This window comes from Enoplosus armatus, chromosome 13 (genome assembly GCF_043641665.1).
Source record: "Enoplosus armatus isolate fEnoArm2 chromosome 13, fEnoArm2.hap1, whole genome shotgun sequence".
Classification (NCBI taxonomy): domain Eukaryota; kingdom Metazoa; phylum Chordata; class Actinopteri; order Centrarchiformes; family Enoplosidae; genus Enoplosus; species Enoplosus armatus.
The window spans coordinates 5,645,102-5,667,128 of NC_092192.1; the positions used below are offsets into that span (position 1 = coordinate 5,645,102).

The following is a 22,027-nucleotide window of genomic DNA, read 5'->3' on the forward strand; positions in this document are numbered from 1 at the left end:
AACAAGATCAAGAGAAGCGGTACTCGGTGTAGGGGAAGAACAATGAACAGGGTAGTGCTGACATTTTGGTTGCACTGATATTGATTTTCCACTGCCCGGGTAAGGTGATACATGTAATAAGGAAACTCCCTGAAGGTTTGTTTAGGGCCAGTGTGATGCTTCGTTAAAGAGGAGCATGAACACCTTCCTTTTTCCTCCTTACAAAGTAGCTCACATTTACACTTTAGGTGCATCTTTCACTGACTGTTTTACATATTATTAGTTCTCAGCAAAGATGAATCAATGTCAGACATAGTTGATAACACTAATCAAGTAAAGTGAATTTTTTTTTATGTAGACCAATTCACACATTTTTCTCAGAGGGCTTTACAATCCGTACAACACACAAAACCCTCAGAGGACTAATGAATGTGTTGATTTAAAAGTAGTCTGATGTACAAGTTACAAAAGTCATAAAGTTCACTCTTGATTGACCCCAAACATCTCCTTTATTTAAAATCCCACTCAAGGCCCCAAAGTTTCCGTCCATCCAAGATACTACAGGCTTCAAATAAAAAAAAATGTGTCTAATGGGCTATTGTGAAAAATCGCAAAGAAATCCGTTTTCCGGAGTTTGTCCAAATGTTTCTCATATCTTCAATAATTAGGGAGCATATTTTATTGCAGGAAAATTAATAATAATAATAATAATAGAAGCTTAAAAACACAAGTTGAAATCACGTTACAGCATAGAGACATACGTTAAAGTCATCCAGGAAAGGGTTGAGTGTGTCTGTGGCGGTGTAAATCTGCCACAGACACCGGAAGTATCGCTTTACATTTAAGAAGTGTCCTGTCACGTTGTGAGAGCGCGCGCGTTAATGTCAGCGATCGTTCTGGTGCACGCGCGTTGTCTTGACAGGTGAGCGCGCGCAGCTGGCCGTCCGCTCTCGGCGATTGACGGATGGAGTTGGTTTGACTCGGAGTCGGAGGCTGAAAGCGTTAGGGGGAAAACAGGAAGAAATTCAGACTTTTATCTGCGATGAGAGGTGAACAGACCGAAAATGGAGAGAACTCAACCAACTCGGTGAGCGCAAAGGATGATGGAACCGTTATTAACGTAACAAGTGACATGTTTGCATCGGTATGCCTCAGGAACTAACATTAACCCCTCTGTTGTGTGAAGCCCAAGTCTGTACTAAAAATCCGGAATTTCAAAGTCACCCTTAGTATCGTTTTATGTAAACACTGGGTAGAAAAAAACTTAAGGCATTATCATATTTTTTAGGAAAGGCTTTTGAATTCGGCACACATCAAATACACCAAACCGCTCGTATTTCAATAAAATTCAAACTTCGGATATGAATTAGCATACTTGTTTCAAAATCTTTCACCGATGTGGCAGATAAGCTAGCACTGAATTATTTATAAAAACATATTAACAAATTCTCGCTAAATTACTGGCATTTGGTTTTAAAGAAATAAGTAACATATCCAGCTAATGTGATAAGCAAATGCTTGATAAATTAAAAGTTCATATTTTAAGTCTTATGTTATCATTTGCCAGTCTTATAGGACACATGACCTATCAATACTATACTCCATTGAATAGCATACAGATACAGGCTGTAAAAGATTTAATTCTCGCTAGTAAAAAGTAAACCACGTTATTCTAGAGTGTAACATTTACACTTTAATCAGTATTTGTCTCTGTCTCTATCAGTAGGCCTTCCTAATTACTATCCCAGCAGACACTGAGCCAAACTTCTAATGTTGTTTTATATTAAGGGTAAGGGTTTACACACAGTAGAAATTATGTGGTGCAACGTCAGAAAATTCACACAGTTTGTTTTCTGTTTTGTATTGACATAGAAAGTGTGTGTGTGAGAGAGAGAGAGAGAGAGAGACCAACCCAGTGCTTTTGTCACTCAGGTCTGGTGGCATGGTGAGTGGAATGATAAACAGAAGCCTGTGTGATCCATGTCAGTAGCCTAAAATAGAGGCTAACCAAAAGGGTCTCAGATAGCCCCTGGACTCCATATATGTCTGGTCAGCCTGCTCTTGGCTTTCTGTGTGTGTGTGTGTGTGTGTGTGTGTGTGTGTGTGAGAGCGATACCCTGACATGTCCACCTGCTGTTGGGGCAGCAGGCTTTATATAGCGCCTCTCGCTCAGCAGCCTTATGTTGTTTCTATTTGGCACTTCTTGCCTATGTCTATGAGGTCAAAACATATGACGGCTTTTGAGAGTTTGTGTTTTCCAGTCTAAATGCGGAAAATGGGATGTTGGCATGTTTGATGAGGTGGCACACAATTGGTTGCAACCAGCCTCAATACATTTCTTATGGTGTTTGAGTTTAGTTCAAAGAAAACACAAGGCTAAAAAGTAGTTTATTCAACATGTCACCCCCACAAACGATACACTTGTCAAACATAAGCTGCATTAAACTATTAACTATTTGTCAGTACAGTAAATACAAAGCTACCACAAGCAGCCAGTTAGCTTAGCTTTGCAGAAAGACTGGAAACTGGTTGAAACATCTAGCCTGGCTCTGTCCAAAGATAATGCAGTCTGCCTACCAGCACCTCTAAAGCTCACTAAATAATATGTTACATTTACATTTGTTTAATCAATCAATACAAAAAATAAAAATGTCTGGGGTGCCAGACTGTTTCTCGGCTGAGAGTCTCCACCGGTTGCTTGGCAATCAATACTCATATGCTGCACAAAAGTGGGAGGGGTATCAATCCTCTTATCTAACTCTCGGTAAGAAAGCAAATCAGCATATTTCCAAAATGTCAAACTATTCCTTTAATACTGAATTTGGATTTGTTTTATTAAGCCATCGTCCTGACCCAGCCCACATGTGGACCTCATATAGGCATGACATTTGTCCTTCAGCTCCATATATACCCCATGTGCGTCTGCCCAACTGGGTCAGAGGTTAAAATTGAGGAAGTAGAAGTAGACATGGGTTACATAGGCTATTAATCATTTAGATTAATAGATCTACTTTTTATTTTATACTTTTACTTTTTATTCGAAGCAGTAGTAGAAGCACCAATTTCGTTGTCAGATGCCAGTCCATCACTAGCCCAAACTATTTGAGTGCCACAAAGGACATGTTGGCTGGAGTGTTGCATGAGGGATCTCAAGCTTGACTATTGTTTTCCCTTTGTCCAATCCTCTCCCTCAGCAGAGCGAGATGCTGATCAACCAGCTGAGGGAGATCACTGGCATCCAGGACCCACAGATTCTCTACAGAGCCTTGAATGTAAGACCTAAGAAATCATCATCAGTTTTAAGGATCCCAGGCAGTGGATGCTAATGAAGATTACTGGCCAACTCCAGTTTAGCTTAGCTGCAGTTGGACAGTAATCAGACTCTACCTCCCTAACTTGATAATGGAGACATTTTTTACAGGACATTTCAGAAATTAGATTACTGCCAAGAGCAGTAACATCATTGGAAGTATTAGAATGACTTGATATCATCTGTAGTAAATGCAGTAAATGTTTATATAGAAAATATATGTTTAAGAATGAAATTGATTAAAAAACAAACAGCGTCTGCAGCCAAGCTAGTGGCTCTGTGAGGCTCTAATGTAAAGAAAAACAAATCACGAAGTTCAAGTCTAATGATGCTTTTTGAGCCTTAGCAGTTGTGTATTAGAAATAAACAATAGCCAGAGGATGGTGTCAGAGAAAAAGGTCTTTGGTGACCTATATCTATAGGGTTTGTCATGTTATGAGTATAAACATGTTAAAAGATGTGTTATTACAATTACAATGGATCCTGTGGAGAACATGAATGTGTGTACAAAATGTCTTGGCAATCCATCCCTAGAGCCATGTTGCTAGTTGGCTAAAAAACTGAGCTCTTGCTGTTCTTGAAGTGTAATTAATCTTAAAGGAACACTCTTTGATTACATGAAAAGCACCCCCCAGGGTGCCAAATTTCCACCCCGGCGCTGCTTATGTTTTGAAACACAACTGCAAACAAAAAAATCCCTAGGAGCTTGAGTTAATAGGAACCTCATAAAAGTGATAATTGACAAACAGTACAATAAATAGTCTGGCTGACTGTGGTGCAGACATCATCCAACCTGTTGTATCAGGGGCACACAGAGAGACAGCAGGAGCTCACGTGTTTGGGAGGAATACATGCTCTGGCCGTTCCATACAAAATGAGAAATGTTTGTGTACTGCTGGTCTCAAACACAAAGAGGATTTTATTCTGTGTCTCCTTAATCAAACAACTACACTATATCAAATATGCGAGCGCATGTTTGTGTATTATTTTTAAATACTCTCCGTCACTGTACTTCATAATTGTTTATTTTCGCTCTTGTATTGTTAAATCTTCTGCAGACACTAATAATATCCAGAATATTTGCGCTTATCTTTTCCTTGTGCCCTCCCTTTAAGGCCAGTCAGGGTGACATTGGACATGCTGTTGGACTGCTGACAATCCAGTCTGCAGAGGTTCAGGATCCTGGAGAACCACAGGAGCTAGGGACCTCTGGGGAGGCCTGGGAGGGCCAGAAAGGTACACTGGGGACAAAACAATCATGCACACAATTCACTTTATATTTCAAAAATATTATTCTGTCACATAGAACATAGACACGAGGTTAACACTGAGATAACACTTCCAGCACAGATTACAAATGTTCAGATCAATAAGTAATGACCACATTCATTTTGAAATGTTAGTATGTTCGTAATGAAAGTATTATTATTGTAAACAAATGAGACCACCGGAAACAAGAGATGAATACCTGAATGGCCACACTAGACAGCAGGGCGAAAAAGCCGTCATAGCCTCCTCCTCTCTCTAAGAATTGTTTTCTGCGTGTCTTTGTAGTCTTAACAAGATGAACCGTACAAACGTGGGTAACGGTGCATACTTTCGGAGAGTTATTCCTTGCATTTATGGTGTCGCACTCAGTTGTTCACACTCTATGTGCCAGAAGTAGTTGTGTGAGGTAAAAAAAAAGAAAGTGGGCATGATTGTCTGTCAGAAAGTAACAAAATTGTCAGATGCAGCCATCCTCAATTAAGCATCAACAATCCAACAAACACTTTGTGTGAAGCATACTGAGGCTTTTACTTTTTTAAGTAGTGGCCTGTGGCTTTCAAATATGTGGTGTCTGTTATGGAAAAGATCTCGGTTGATTCTGACATCTGAGGGTCAAACGTAGCACTTCCATGTATAGGTTCTCCAGAATGAGGACAAGGAAGAGTAGAGTTAGTCAACAGCATAGAAGAATTATCATTTTATTAAGAGCTATGCAATCGGTTATACCCCACATGAAACTGTTTTAACTAGAAATGTGGGATCTTGGTTGATGCATCGTTGTCTGTTTCTTCAGGACTTCCTAAAGATGAACTGCAGACCGCTATAGAACTCAGCCTGCAGGAGTCCCACAATGCCCAGGAAGAGGAGAGAGAATTTAATAGGTACAAGAAGCTGCTTTTTATACAATGCTTCTTTGTTATTGGTATGTGTTTTTTTTAGTTTACTGCTGACTTTCTTGGAGAAAAGCATGAAAATGGTAACAGTGGATGTAGACACGTGTGAGTTTTCTTCTTCTCTGGCTCACAAGATTATAATCAAGATTATTACTCAGCCAAGACAGTCAGCAAAGTCAGCTGAGAGCCCACACTGAACGAAAACTCATGACAGTTGCCAGTGGAAAATGAAACAACAAAAATAAATGTGATGTTTTGCAAATGGAACTATGTGTTGTATGCTAACAAGAAAATTTTAGCATAATAACATAAGCCATGGGATGGGGTTCATAATATAACATCAGCATGTTAACATTTTCATTTTGAGCATGTTGCCATGTATATATGTTGCATACCAGGCATTTGCTTCTGTCTCAACACAGTTTGAGATTTCCTGAGAGACTTTAGGGGGAATCAACCTGTGTTTAATAGAGTCGTCACTTCATTGCTTTCAAATGGGTAATTTGATGCACTGCAGGGCTCTGGAGGCCAGTGCAGAGGAGAACGCAGCGAGAATGAAGAGGAAGAGGTGTGAAGCCCAGAGTGAGATGTGCAGCCCTGCAGACTGGATCCGTCAGGACGACTGGCCTGTGGGCATTCGCAATGTTGGAAACACCTGCTGGTTCAGCGCCGTCATCCAGGTGAGAATGAGGAGGGCCAGGTGAGACTCAGTGTCTGATTGGTTACATCAAAATGATGAGGATCTGTACAGGGAAATAATTAAACTGCAACATTCACATTGGGAGGCATTTTTGCTCCATAACACGGTTACTGTGATGAGATACAACGGAGATGGGTCAAACCATACCCATAGTGCCTTTTTTCATTCTAGTACTAATAATAATATTAAACAACTAACTAAAGCGGGGCCGTTTCTGACCATTGTGGTGCATGCTTCAGTTACAATGCTACCAAGCATATACTGTACCCACTACTAAATGCAAATAACACAATAAAACAATCTTAATGTTACCAAAATCTATTATTATATACAAAATTGAATAAAAATAAGAAAGAGAGGAAAATGGGTGGGAGGCTCAATTATAATAATATTTTATCTTGGTTTGCAGTATGTATGTGTATATATATATATAGAAAAAAGAATTGCACTGTTAGGGATTTTAAGACTCTGTTATTTGAAAATTATGTGGGAAAATGTCTGGAAGAAATATTAAGCAAACCAGAATATATTGTGTCATAAAAAGCATTTTCCATCCAAAGCCATATGTCACTGTTGACATGACCAGAGCGCAGAGACCTGTTTGTGCTCAGTTAGGATCTGGCATCCTGTCTTTGGCTGCTGGATGCTTGTTTGAATGTAGATTAGATTACATGTTTCCATCAACTTGTATGTTATGTTTATATCTGATGCACTATGTTTTGACACATGGATACAGTCTGCTTGCTTTCCGTTTTGTCTTCTCATACCTCTGTACCGAACAGTGGTAGTGTCCTGTAATGTGGAATAGGCTCCGTTGAATGAACGACACATAATAAAAGTATTAAAATTACAGAATTCATAATACAGCAGCACAGTGCATAGCATATAGCCTGTGCACTAAGATCCTGCTAAGTGTCCACCTGTTCTAACAGGTGTTAGATGTGTCCCACATCCTTTGCTGCTAAAACTTAAAATAGCTCTCTCACTTGGCTTAACAAACGTTTATAGACTTGGAGTTTCCCTTCCAAGATTTCTAACTTTAGTCTCTCAGAGGTGTCGTACCTTGTATGCAGTCAGCAAATGTTTTTTTGGCTTACAGCAATCTCTATAACTCTATATCTCTATGTTTTTTCCACTTAATGCACATGTGGTTAATTTATTAGTGATGTTCTGTATCTTCTGTGACCTGGTTCAAAATGGTACTCCCCCTGAGTTCAGTACCAGGAAGAAATCAAAAAAGGTATGGGCATATTTTTGCTAAATGAGAACATACAGCGTGCTAATTCTATTACAAGTCCATTCCAGACTGAATTTAGTCTGGCCTATCAGGTGGCTCGGCAGAAACTGGAGCCCTCATTGAGATGCGCAGGCTGTGTGGATAATTAAATAGCGAGTGATGTGATGATGGAAGCGAGCAGTGGACTTCCTCGCCTGAGCCTGAAATGGACAGAGAGGAGACAGTGATTGTTTGTCTCTGTTGAACTCAGATATGCTTCTACATCGATTTAGAAGTCAAACCCCCAAAGGACAGGGGTTATTATCTGGGAGTAGAAATGAGAAAATGAGGCAGTGTTGTTTGAATACAAATGGTCTTCAAATGATACCCTTTTGTTTGTTTTTTGCTTGTGTCGATACTGTTTGTTACAATTGAACAGAGCCCGACTGTTGATAAAGCAATCTCCCCTAAAAAAGTAATTATGCTATCAGATTGAGGCAGAGTGACCACATGATTCAGTTGTCGGCTCATATTCCCCCTATTATCCTTTGTGGTATAAATTACAGTAAAGCTGTGATAAGCGTAATTGAATTTCCTACTCAGATGGAAATATATATCAAGATATTCATAAGTGCTCAGAAGCTCCACTCACCACCACACATGACACATAAGACACATTTGACTGGTATTAATGCATTTAGTTTATCACGAGAAACACAAGTATCTTATAACAAAGTGGCATGGTGTATGTGCTTGACTATTATGTATAAAACACAATAAACATAAACAAACCATCAAATTCAGGAAATATTTCTCTTTGCTGAGACACTAGTATCTCCTATTTTCTATCCCTGAAGGTAAAGGAAATGTTTTGTTTTATTTTATTAGTGCTCGAAGACAGTTTTGAATTATATTTCATTCAGAATGCAAAGAGCCTAAAGCTGCACTACGTGATATGTGATAAATACCTGCTCTTAGAAAGCTGAATTTTATTGACATTTTATTGAAACTATTGGAAAAAACCTACAACTCTTCTTCAAGGATATTTTTTACATCCAAATTGAATATAAATTTCACTTACACTTCTAATTAATTAAATGTTAGGGCTTAAGGTGGAGTCAGCCTGAAATTTGCACCCCATTTATTTGATTGTGAGATGTATTCACTTCAGTCTGTTTGAACTTTGACACATGGAATTGTAAGGCTCTTCCTTGTCCAGCCAATTATAGAAGAGGGTGGGATTGACTTCTCACTCAGGATTCAGTTCTGTTGTTAGCCCACCACCTTGCTCATAACCCTGCCCACGCTATTTCCTGTCTCGCTTTTCACCATAACGTGTGAGTAGATTTCACCCTGGGTCCCATTTCCCAAAACCATGTGAAAGCTAAGATGACAGTAAAATCCATCTTACAAACCTTGCGACGCTTAAAAGGTATTCTCAAAAACATTCATAGAAATTATTGCAGACTAATGAGTGCCTCCTACACACTCACAGAAGGTTAGGAGCATCTTAAGAAGCTCTGGAACCACAAACTACATGTTTCAAGTCAAAAACACATTATTTAGTTATAGTTAGTTTCTCATTTCGTTGCAACCTAAATCTATTAAAACACCCATGTGTAAAATGGAAGTTGCAAATACTAACTAGCTAAACATCATTGGCATGGAGAACAGTATTCTGTGTTGATCAAAGAACACACATGTATTTTGCATATGACCATGTTTCTTCAATGATCTTTCCAAGCTAGACCACCGCTACAATGCATGACCACTGTAATCATGATCTGCCAGCTGGCAATCTCCCCCATCTGACCGTGACTGGCAGGCTGCAGTAATGGTCCTTGTTTTGTCGTCTTGTTGCAGTCACTGTTCCACCTGCCTGTGTTCAGGAGGCTGGTTCTCAACTACCAACTGTCTGAGCGAGTGCTGGAGAAGTGTAAGAGCCATTCTGTGAGTAAACTACTGCCACCAAGGATTTCTGCAAACAACAGTGGGTTACTCTGCCACTGCCATTTCCACCAGACAGACCTTTGTTTGCATATTTTCATTCATACAGGTTAATTTTGTTCAAAATGTCTAATTCATAAAGGAGAGAGTTGTCCTTCCCTGATTACACATAAGCTGTGGGGATGTTCTGTTAATATAAACATAGCCACTATGTGATAGTGTAAAGGGGTTTGACTCTGAGCTTGTGTTAACAGGACAAGAGGAACATTGCTTTCATGCAAGAGCTGCGCTGTCTGTTTTCCCTCATGGTGGGCTCCACTCGCAGGTTTGTGGATCCTTCTGCTGCAGTGGAGTTACTGCGAGACGCCTTCAGGACCAATGAGGCCCAACAGGTACAACACAGAAAAATCTTAACTTAAGGTCTGCTTAAAGTGTAGGGGCCTCCCATTTGTCAGTGAGGCTGGCCTGTTCTTGTTGTTCCTGTTGCTTTTAATGTTCTGTTTGATAATTGTGAATTTATGTTTCTTTCTATGTTAAAAACAAAAACATACACAGACACACGGGGGAAAAACATGAACAAGATGAAAATGAAATGATGCATCTCAAGAAGCTTATCCTGTGAGCAATACATTTGTTCAGTTATGCCTCTGGAGAGAATCCCCTCAGATCAAACACACTTGATATTTGCAACTTGTCTCAGATCCTGTCACTGTGAACATTTCAGCTTTCAGTAGTACATGAAATCAGCTACGTGGCCTCTGCCTGAGTGTTTCATCCGTTTATTTATTTAGTAGGTAACCACAATGAAATACTGACCAAATAAAGTTATTTCTGTTTACCTTTTAGTTTTGCTTCTATACTCACCTCTGTCTCTCCTCTCTCCTCCTTTTCTGTCTCCCTTATTTTCCAAAAAGGTAGTGAGGCTTTTATTTGTGTTTCGTGAGGATAAATGGAGGACGACAGATTGCGCCTGAATGAAAACATATATGACTTGTAAACCCACAAACAGACTGCATCTTTTAATGGGAGACCCCATGTCTTAACTGTCTTTCCAGAGCACACACTGATGGGGTGTGCAGAGGGCAATTACCTCGTCCAGTTTGGTATAGATTCTGTCAAATCTACTTGTAATTTGCGTTGGCCCTCACCAGCTTCTTACATAACATCTATCCACAACTCACAGCTCAGTTGCTGTAGAGATACTGTAGCTCAGGCGTCATCACGTAATCTTAGCAAACTCCATCCGCTGACACCGAAGGTTGAAGGTTTCAACCTGGCCTTTGGTTAAAACTACTGTTTCCAAGGTCAAGAATGACCTCATGTGGCTATATTGATTCTTTGAACCTAACTCTATCCTTTACCATTACAACTACACAGCTTATCCTAACTTGACTGACAGGACCAATACATAGAGTTTGTTTTTACATTTTGTTGGAATGTCTCCTTTTCAGGATGTCAGTGAGTTTTCCCACAAACTGCTTGACTGGCTAGAGGATGCATTTCAGCTGGCTGCCAAAGGGAAGTAAGTTCTATGTTGATGTCATCCACATACATGGACTATTCTTCTTCTCTGTTTCTTCTCTTCGCTAAATTACATGAGTATAATGTCATGTTTTGCTTTTAGTAACGCAGAAGACAAACAACAAAACCCCATGGTCCAACTTTTCTATGGCACCTTTGTGACAGAAAGAAGACACGAGGGTATGAGTTCTGTATGAGTTTTTTGTCTTCAACATGAATTCTGTTCTCAATCACTCACATCTGTGTGACTCTGCTTAGGTAAGACTTTGTGTAATATCGAGCAGTTTGGCCAGTACCCTCTGCAAGTCAACGGCTTCAACAACCTGGATGAATGCCTAGAAGGTGCCATGGTTGAGAAGGAGATTGAGTCACTACATTCAGATCACAGCGTCCCATCTGGCCGTGAGGTGACAAAACAACAATTTCATCAACTGACTGACATTAGAATTCAACATACTGTATTTTCAGTTTCATTTGATGCTTTGCTAAGACAATCATGTTTTCTTTTGGTTGCAGAGATGGTTCAAAAAGTTACCACCAGTCTTGACATTTGAACTGTCTAGATTTGAATTCAACACCCAGCTTGGTCGTCCTGAAAAGATACACAAGAAACTGGAGTTTCCGCAAATCGTTTATATGGACAGGTGAGCTGTGTACAGGAAACACAATGGTAGACGTGGAAGTTCATTCGGTTTCACTTGATCCAACACGGGTAAAGAAGCTTCTACAGTAGGAATGGTGATAATTTTAAAGGACACAAACGTATGCTATCAGAATGCTCTCTGTACTGTAAATGTAGAAGAATAAAGGTTGTTATTTAAATATTTCAACAAATCTTATCAAATCATGTACTGATAAATTTGGAGGTTTGCTTGGTTTCTCTGTGTACAGATATCTTCACAAAAACATAGAACAGACCCATGAGAGGAGAGGAGAAGTGAAAAAAGTCAAGGAGCAACTTGCAGCCCTTCAACAGAAACTTGAGTGGTAAGTTACCTGAGATATGGCTTCTGCACTTTATGGGAATAAATCTTATATGAAGTGTGTCCTGTCTTTATTTGCAGCTACAAAAACTATGGCTCAGGACCTACCAAATATCCTCTGGCTGACATGCTGCAGTTTGTGCTGGAGTTTGCTACCACCAAGCCTTCAAATGTTTCCCCAGCTGAAGATCTGAGACCAACTTCAAACTCACCAACTCCTGCAAGCCACCCCTTCAGTGAACCCATCTCCAAAGACAACAGGTTGAGAACACAGAGGACCAGAGATGTGTACAAGGCGGGGGTCCTTGATCAAAGACAGAAGCAGAACAACATATTGTCTATATTATCTATATTTACCTTTACTAGCACAGCATATAATAGTCAAAAACAGTAAACGACATGTTATTCATAAACCTATTGTCTCTTTCGACTGTTGACACTGACGATCATTACTGCTTGTTTCTCTGATTATAAACCCTGGATCTTTATTTCCATCAGTTCTCATCAATATTAAATGGCAATTCTGTTTTTCTTAGTTTTCCTTCCTATTAGTAATAACATTATAGTCACCAAGTCATTGGTTGCTGAAGAGAGTAACATTTGTTTAATAAAAATAGAGCTAAAAAAGAAAGCTCACTGATTTTGAGACACAGCATTCTCACAGCACTGAACGAACTGGACAGACTAACCTGTCTTTGATGCTTTTCTTCAGTGAACCTGGAGACGCGGATTCATCGGAGGGCCTGGTTTCCAGTGTTTCCAGTTGCCAGCGGACCCCCATATACAAGCCCTTCACCCAGTGCAGACACCCAATTGACTGCCCACCCCACCCAGCCCCCCACAGCATCACTGAAGAAGAGCTGCACTTTGTTAAGACTTGCCTACAGCGTTGGAGAACCGAAGTAGAGAATGACATAATTGGTATGCCAGTGCAAACGCTCATAATACAGTACACATATAAAGTCAGATTCAGATTTGATGAGATTGCTTTGTAAGAGAAGTTTTTTCTTTTCACAATTCCTATTCTCTAAGTCTATACAAGTCTTGATGTGCTTTCGCTAGCTTAGCATTATGGGCTCTGTTTTTGCCTCTTTAACTGCTAAATGCTCGGCTATATTCTCTAGTTAGCCGTTAACTTGTTGTTAATGTTTGTTTTTTGGTGCTGGACAGGAAGTGTACAGTGGGAGAGTTACACATAGTCATTTGATCAATTGTTAATAAAAAAAAAGTATTGATCAGAGCAGCTTTAAATTATCTTAGATAATTATATGCACCAAAATACCTGGTATATAAATAATAAATCACTGGTGCAGGTGAGGGAAGAACCTCAGGGTGCCTTAGGAAAACGCTGTAGGTGTACTATATGAACTTGTGTGCTTTCTTTCTTGGTTTTGTGTGTGTGTGTGTGTGTGTGTGTGTGTGTGTTTGTCAGAGCTAAAGGCCAGCATTGACAGGCTCACTCAGATGCTGGAGGGCATGTACTCAGACAACAGTCTCTGCCAGGTAATAACTAATTCACTCTGACAAACAGCAATTCAATCACGTGTTTTACATCAACAGCTGAGGAAAATGCATTGGCTGAGATTAGATGAAGCTGTGTTGATCTCAGTGGAGAGACAGAGAATAATGTAATGTGAACGGGACAGTAGAATACAAATAAGAACAGATCAGACCTTATACTGCAGTGAATTTAGAGCCACACAGTTACATCTCAGTATTTTGATATTGGATCCCAATCTTTTGGGGCTTCAGTATTTTATACAGTGAGGGTTTCCCACTCTCCTCCTCCTACTCTTATATAGGTACCCTACAGACTCCATGCTGTGCTCGTCCATGAAGGCCAGGCATCAGCAGGTCATTACTGGGCCTACATATACGACCATGCCAACCAGCGCTGGATGAAGTACAATGATATAAGCATCACCGAGTCATCATGGGAGGAGCTGGAGCGAGACTCATTTGGGGGCATGACCAACGCCAGTGCCTACTGCCTGATGTACATTGATGACAGGCTACCCCAACTTATTACAGGTACATCTCTGCGTGCCTTTCAGGTACTCAATTTGATTTGGTCAGATTAGATTAACCTTGAATAATCCGAGAGGGGATATCGGATTATTGCAGTAGCACCACAGCAAAGAGGAACAAAGAAATTGTTTGATATTATGTAAATATTTATTAATCACAGTAGCATTTTGAAAAATACCAATTTGCATAATTACAATTCATTAAATCTGCTGTCATTTCTAAAGTACTTTTGATGGCCAATATTAACAAATGAGGTCAGTAAGTGTCTGTTCTATTAACTGACACTCTCCCACATCCACCCAGACGACACAGATGATGAGACGGGCCAGGTGCTGCATGGCATGGACTCCCTGCCACCCATCCTCAGACGCTACGTCCATGAAGATAACCGCTGGTTCCAGCAGGAGCTCAGCGAATGGGAGGAGCAGTTCTGCCAGACCGCAACCCCCCAGGGAGAGTCTACAGCCTCTGCAGAGCCCCCAAACCCCAGTCCAGACAATACACAACAAACACCAGTTGAGCCAGCGCCCCAGTCAGGACCATCCACTGAAGAGCTGGACCACGGAGCTTCTTCAGAGCCACAACCAGACCCAGAGGCAGAGAAGGATCCGGAGCCTGATCCCAGAGAGAAGCCTGAAGGTCTGTAGTGGTGATTAGAGAAAAGGGAACGAGGCGAGGTTTTTATAAGCCTTAACAGCCCATTGTGTATCATTTTCAGATAACTGCACAATCATCATTCCAAATATTTTTTATTGGTATAAAAAATATGTAGTAATGACCACTGTAAATAGCCATCATACATTTAAACCAGTTCCTACACATTTTAAGCCAATAGCATGGATTTTATCTAAAATCTTAACCTTTTTGGGGAACACAAAATATGCAGTCTTTCACTTGTATATCCCAAGGACGACAAAGACAGAGCTAGGTTTGTATTTAAATACCAAAATACCAGCAACTTGCTTTGCGCTGAATTCTGTGCACATTGCGCTCTGCGTTTGACACCAAAATACCACACAGGCAGCGAATTTCAAGGTCAAGAAATGTCAGAGCGCTGCTTGACTATCTTTGTCTATGTCAAGGCAACACTTGTAATTGAATTTCTCCAGACCTCTGTTAGGACAAGGCTAGGATAAGCCTTGGGACTGGCTACGCAAGATCAGGATGATAAAGTTTTACATGATGGGAGAGTTGGAATTGTTAAAGATATGTAATTATATTATTTCTTTACTTTTTATTACAGTCGTGTGTGTCCACTCACAGCTTCTCTCCTCTCTTTTTTTGACTCCAGAAGAATCAGAGTTAACACCACCGCCACTACCACCACCACCACAGAGCCCTGGCTGCCAGTCAGACGATACCAGCAGTGCAGCAGTCACTGACACCCTGGGGCCCAGCCAGAGTTCCACCCCAGCTGAGAAGGAGCTTCAGAGTCAGGTGGGCAAGTCCACCCCCCCCGTCCCCTGTCCGCCCTCTGTAAAATATGGGTCAGAAATTCTAGGCCACAAAAATAAAGTGCGTACATCTGGGTCAAGGATCCCATCTCACCACTCAGCATAGCAATGGAGATCCAGGCTTAATGTCAATAGTGTACAGACAGAGTAAAGGTCAGGAGTAATTACTGCTATCAACTGATTTGTTTGACAGTCAGCAGCTTGTTCAGATGCACGTCATATCATTTTCACTAACGTTTTTGTCATAGTCAAAACATTAGAAACACCAGTGCAGCCTGAACAATGGCCATAGAGACACAATGTCAACAAAAACTGGTTATAAGCTTCATGAATATAAGATTTGTTGCCTGCTGTTCCATTAGATGGCATGAAATAGCTTCCGAATGTATTCATCTGTAGCCTTCCTGCTGACCCACCTGACTACATATAATAAGACCAACCTTTCACTGGATACCAGTAGCCATTTTGAATTTCACACACTGCCTGAGCCAATGGTAGTTGGTGCTGTGTTTGTATCAGAGTTAAGATAGAAACACATGCACTGTACTTGACCTGACATTTTCCAGATACATTCACTTCACTCCACAGGTGTTTATAATGCATAGAGACGTAGATTAAGGCAGGTGCATTTCGACATGGAGGTGGACACTATATAAGTCCTGTGACAGACTTCCAAAGTGTGCTAGGATATGTACAAGGCCCTCAAAGCCCTAAACAGGATAAGCAGATATAGATAATAGATGGATTGAAGGCATTGTGATGTGAATCTTGTTAAATGTTTCTCTGCCAGACTCCTGAAGCAGAGCTTAGTAAACAGGCACCATCTGACCTCCATGTGGAGAAGGACGACACACAGGCGGCAGGCCTCGACCCTCAAGCAGAAGGTGAGCCGGAGGCCTCCAGAGAAGCCCCTGAACATGAAGCAAAGCAGGAGGATGAGGAGCAGCAGCAGCAGCAGCAGCAGGAGGAGGTCCCGGCTAGACAGCGACAGACTGAGAACGAGGTCTCAGAAGTGGAGATCCCGAACGTGGGCAGGATCATGGTGAGAGCTGATGCTGATGGATACAACGAAGAGGTCAGTACGTGTCATAATGTGATATGAATCCAGAAGCTAATACCACATCGCTGCACTTGTACACTTTTCTAGTTAGTGCCTCCAAATATAAACTAAACTAGGTGAAATTTGAGGAAAAGTGCAATAGAAGAACCTTAAAATGAAGAGAGGATTTGTCTATACTTAGTCTTCTTTTTTACTCCTCTAATGCATTATGATATATTAACACAGACTTAAGCTGTGAATGCTAAATTTATGACACCACCTGATAAATAGGTCAACATCAATTCAAAATTTAGCTTTGTTTAGTTTGTCCACCAGGTTTCTGAGCGAATGTGGTCTTCACTGCTTTTGGGGACACATTTGAATGTTGCTGTTTTGATTTCTTACTTTAAGGAGGTTTCCCACCACTGAGACAACCACCACGAGATTATACATTTTCTCAGTATGTGGGAATGGGGTGCAGCCCTAAACTGTTCAGGATCTTTACACAGGCATCATGAGGACTTTTAATTCTCAAATAGTTGCCACACAAATATGGATGGGTATGGAATACACAGTGTTTGAAGAGATAGTGTTTCAGTAACGGTGTTATAATCACTCTTCCTCTTCACTGCCGTGTCATTTCCTAGATGATGCTGACTCCAGCTATGCAAGGCGTCATTCTAGCCATAGCCAAGGCCAGACAAACCTTCGATAAGGAAGGCCCTGAGGCTGGCCTCATTAAGGTATGGTCTTTGAGGGATATTGAAGGTCCTGAATGATTAAATAATCTTGTTTGCCAGACAACATAAAATATTTACATTACTACATTAAATTACTTATTTTACAGCATTCAACCCATTCTCTATCTTTAGTTTTGACTAGTTATCTCTTTCGCACATATTTATTAGAATCAGGACATAAACACAAAAACATTCAAATGTTTTGAGGGACCCGTTCAGCACGCAACATATATATACTCTATTAACAAAAAGCAGTATTGATCATTAGAGCATCAGAAGCCTCCTAAAGATTTCTTTCTATAACTTATAAAGTCCAGAAAGTCCAGAAGTCTTTTATAAACTACTCCAAATGTTAGAAGGTCGAAGTCGAAAACAAGAAGAGCTTTTTAACCTTGTCTTTTTGACTCATAAAATCCAATAATCCTCCACATTTTAATGACAACACAGAAAATACTCGTTCAGAAGATATTGATATTGAACTTGATACTTGAGTTAATACTTGAAGCCCAAAGTCAAATAATTTACTTGTTTGTATGTATTTTTGATGATATTTTCAACTTTAGTAATCCGTTATGAATGAAGAATGTTAGCCTGTCTTAACTTCTGTAGCAGGCATTATCACCAAAACTCTTGTAACATACTCAGTTCTTGTATGAGTCATTCTGAGGTCCATCAGTCTCTGTGAGGTTGCAAATGAAATCGGTCTATCTAGCGATTTTACATGTTTGCCAACTGTGAGCATATTGGCAAATGTAGCTATAATTAAAACTAAGATACATTTCTCACTGTTCCTTCAGGCCTTCCATGAGGAGTATTCCCGCTTGTATGAGCTCTCCCAGGAGGAGACCACACCCCAGGAGGACGCTCGTCTGCAGCACTCTCTGGTCTACTTCTTCCAGAACAAGGCACCCAAGCGTATTATTGAGAGGACGCTTCTGGAGCAGTTTACTGACCGCAACCTGAGCTTCGATGAGAGGTACACACAGATAACAGACGAATGGCGCCTTGATGAGTCTCAGACATTATTCTGTTGCATTGGATCAAGTTTTCAAAAATTAGAAAAATATCTAGGATGAAATTGACACTATAAAAGAAAATGGACCAAAATCAAGGAAAAACCTCTGTTAAAAACTTGTTTTAAAACAAGTTGAGAAACTAAAAGCATTGGGGGAAAGATAAATTACTTTGTCAGAAAACAGATAATCTAGTTTATGTGAAATTTGTATTCATGGCAGAGGTAAGTGAGTAACTAAAGTAAAACATGGCTATAAAGAAGGCTTTACTCAGGCAGCTCTTCATAGAATAAGAAGGACTACAGTAGACCATACAGCGTGCCTATTATGCCATCTAGTGTCCAAAGCAGAGACCTGCAGCATGGTGTGAGTGCTCATGCATCAATCCTGTTGTAAATTAAAAACATTCATATGTCCTCTCCGTACCTGCAGGGCCATCAGTATCATGAGGGAGGCCCGGTCCAAGCTGCGCCTCATCAAGCCAGAGGACATGGATATGGATGAGTACTTGGTAAAACAGATGGGCTGACCTCTGCCTTATTGGACAATTGACTGATTTCCAGAGATACACTGTTTGTGTTTTTGGGATTAATCTGTCCCGTCTTTCAAAACCAGCATATCGATCCAATACGTAGACATAGAAATGTAATTTTGAGATAGATATTTGTTAAAAATGTTGTCAGATCCATCTTGCTGTATGGCAGTGAACTGAAACGACAAAGACACACACCAGAGGTGGAAAATGAGGGGCAGGCATCTGTTTAGTAACTAACTAAAATAAAAAAAACTTGCAGGGACCAAAGGTTTTACCCACTAGAGAGCACCAGAGGACAAATGTGGAAAAACTGCTCTGTGGTTCAACTAAACCTTGAAATGTTACCTTATTCTGGCTATAATTTCTCAAACAGTGGGATTGAATAGCACAGGGTGTACTGTCATATGCAATGAAAGCTTAGATTAGCTGTCAAATGTCAGTCTAGCTTTATATTTAGTACCACAAGGTAATAAAACACATTGTTACATGCTAGTCTCTGCTATATGGAAGAGGTTTTGATTCTGTTCAGTATGTTAAAGCCCTAATCTGATGAGTGTATTTGGGACTGCATAGTTGGAATTCCAGCAGGGTGCATGTGAACCCAGTGACATTTGGTTCACTGTGGAGACTCCATCAGTAGAGTCAGTTGGAGTGATGGGGACACTGTTTCAAACTGTTCCTTATAACAAGAATATTGTAGAAAGTGAACATCGGACTTCTGGTGATATTGTGTTTTTATTATTGTCAACAAATCCTATGAAAAGACCAAAACCAACAATGAATTAATCCCACTAACAAGTATAAACTATAAACGCTTGATATAGTTTATTCCTTTGCCCTGTAGACCTCCACTGTTGCCCTGGATGACATGTTCCTCTATAATGATGAACAAGGTCACTGCAGCTTATTTTGAGTTGATCCCACATCCTGTTGCTGTGAATATTCACCAGTGCAGCTAAAAATACTCCCCATCAAATGCACTATTTTAGTTTGCTAAAAAACTAGAAAGGACCAGCTGTTTTAGGAAATGACTGAGCGTTCTTTAAAAATTGAACTATTTACATCGTCAGCAGGAACCAATTGATTTGGGGCTGAGAGCCACAAACAAGAAGACAGACTAAGACAATGTCGTATTGGTCTTTTCTAGAGATTTGTTGACAATAACAAAAATATAGAATATCGCCAGCCTTATCCTTTACAAGAGGAGGGAGATTGAATGACCATCTGTCTTGCTTAAATTAAAAATAGCAAAGAAATAATAAAGAAATGTGCATGTCTCTATTACAAAATAAAGTCTGTATATAGTAGCTGCAGCTCTACAACAATCAGACAAAGTGCAAATGAAGTGATTGTTGATTGTCCTGTGTGCTCTTTCACAGCAGTGGCATGATGACTACAGGCTGTTCAGAACAGTGTTTGTCTACCTGCTGACTGGGCTGGAGCACTACCAGCATGGGAAGTAGGTGTCCAAGTTTGCCACCACACTACCTGACCAGCATGTGTCAGATCACCTCTGCAGATCAATAACAATCTGCTTGTTTGTGTCGCACCAAAAATCTCAAACACCACTGAAGTTTCAGAAAGTTACAACATGGAGAAAAAGTCCTTTCAAAATCAGCCAAAAACCAACTGAACATAGCTACTAATGTTCTTATTCTGTGAGAAGAACAAGAAAAAGCAGGAAGTGAATTTTAAGGATAATGAAGTTCAGCTGGTCCAGTTAGGCAAACAGGATGGAAAAAAACGCATCTTTTATAACTGACTTTTACACATTCTGACTGGATTCGGTGTAGCTTAGGAATTATAAACATCTGTGTTCTGCCCTTTTGAAAATGATGCTAACATACCAAAAAAGGTGTTTCTTAGTGATTGGTCAATAGTGGGACTGCAGTGTTTGTAGAGAATGACATGGTGACTGTTGCTATGTGTGTGTGTGCTGCAGGATGCGGGAGGCACTGACTTACCTGGCTCATGCGTACGAGACCAACGCCAGCCTGCTGATGAAAGGAGAGAAACGCGGCATGGACAAGTCTCTAATTGCGGTGTACAGGAGGAAATGCCTCACTGTGAGTAAGACAGTGTGTGGAACTACAGTACATGATTATGAAGCATGAGAGCACTGAGCTCAATCCTTCTGCATAAAGGTTAGAATAACAATAAAGATGTTATTTAAAAAAAATTACAATATGTAACTTCCATGGCAGCCTGCTCTTATGTTTTGATATTTCATCAGAATCATAGCAGTCGTCCCCTGGGAACTAACTATGTCCATCTGACATTTCATGACATCAATAGCTCAAAGTGTTGGACAGACAGACTAACTGACCAACGTTGCTATATTTAGGCTGTGTCACTAACAGGGCAAAAGTTTTAAATAAGAAGCACTTTGTTTTCAGAGAAAAAAAGGAAATTTGACAATTTGAAACTGAGCAAACTCCATCTGCTGATGAAGCTCACTTGATATGATTGCATCAAATTGTGACAATAACTTTTTATATCTTCTCCACCCACCTCCTCCACCTTCTCCTCCCAACATCCACCACGCAGGCGTTGAATGAAAGCGCATCGCGGCTGTTTTGCAGCGGTGAGGAGACCAATGTGGAGGAGAGCATCGCCATCATGGACGAGGCCGTCATCCCCTGCCTTCACCTGATGAGCCGGGACTCGGCTTTATCCCAGGAGGACCGGGACGCTATGGAGAGCATCCGCAGCCACTGGTGCTGCTGCCTGGGCCAGGACATGGATGGTGAGATCAGCTGAGAGTTTTCCACCCCTTTTTTTCTCCAAGCATCCAGGTTTTAAATAGTAATTTCCCAAATAGGAACATAAACTACATGAGATGGCTTTGGAAAGTATTCAGACCCTTTTAATTCTGCTACATTTTTGTGCTGCAAACCTTTTGGGTTTCCACCCGTAGTGTAGTAGGTTTGGTCAGCATCAGATGTTGTTAATATGTTGTTTTTTAACTTTTTTTTCTGCTCTTTCTTTGTTTTCAGACTCATTGCAGGTGAAGCTGGGTGAGTTTCTGCCCAGGGTTCTGGACGGTTCAGCTGAGTCAGTAGTTCTTAAAGACCCACCCAAAGTCCACGTCAGCCAGGCCCACGACCTGTGCAGTCGCCTGGCCGCCGTCATGGAGTCCATCCACAACACCACGATAGTCGCCGTTAAGTAAAGCCCTGAATGAAACCCCCAACAACCTCCTTGAGCCGTGCGTCCGACCTGCTAGCAACTTGGCCTATGGATCATTCTGTGCTGACAGACTGGGGGGGTTTGAGATAATGTGTAGTTTTCAACAAGCCAAATGATGTATTTCATTGTGTTTTCTGCTTGTTTAGCATTGCTCATGCATATATATCATTTTGGTGTTTTAACATAGCACTCTTTAGGGGTAGATAGGGCA

General features: G+C 40.6%; 1 protein-coding gene across 1 annotated transcript; it reads left to right on the forward strand.

Moving 5' to 3' along the window:
• The first annotated feature begins 1,021 nt into the window (after positions 1-1,021).
• On the forward strand, positions 1,022-21,808 carry usp28 (ubiquitin specific peptidase 28). The gene is made up of 26 exons (XM_070917824.1): positions 1,022-1,066; positions 3,174-3,251; positions 4,405-4,525; positions 5,352-5,439; positions 5,969-6,131; positions 9,231-9,317; positions 9,569-9,706; positions 10,766-10,836; positions 10,939-11,015; positions 11,094-11,242; positions 11,352-11,479; positions 11,727-11,822; positions 11,900-12,079; positions 12,531-12,739; positions 13,251-13,321; positions 13,621-13,849; positions 14,150-14,485; positions 15,138-15,283; positions 16,091-16,375; positions 16,987-17,082; positions 17,877-18,055; positions 18,525-18,603; positions 20,007-20,086; positions 20,570-20,693; positions 21,175-21,373; positions 21,624-21,808. Exons 1-26 carry the CDS (start codon positions 1,022-1,024, stop codon positions 21,797-21,799), a joined length of 3,630 nt encoding a protein of 1,209 aa, XP_070773925.1. The 3' UTR covers positions 21,800-21,808.
• Positions 21,809-22,027: the final 219 nt, after the last annotated feature.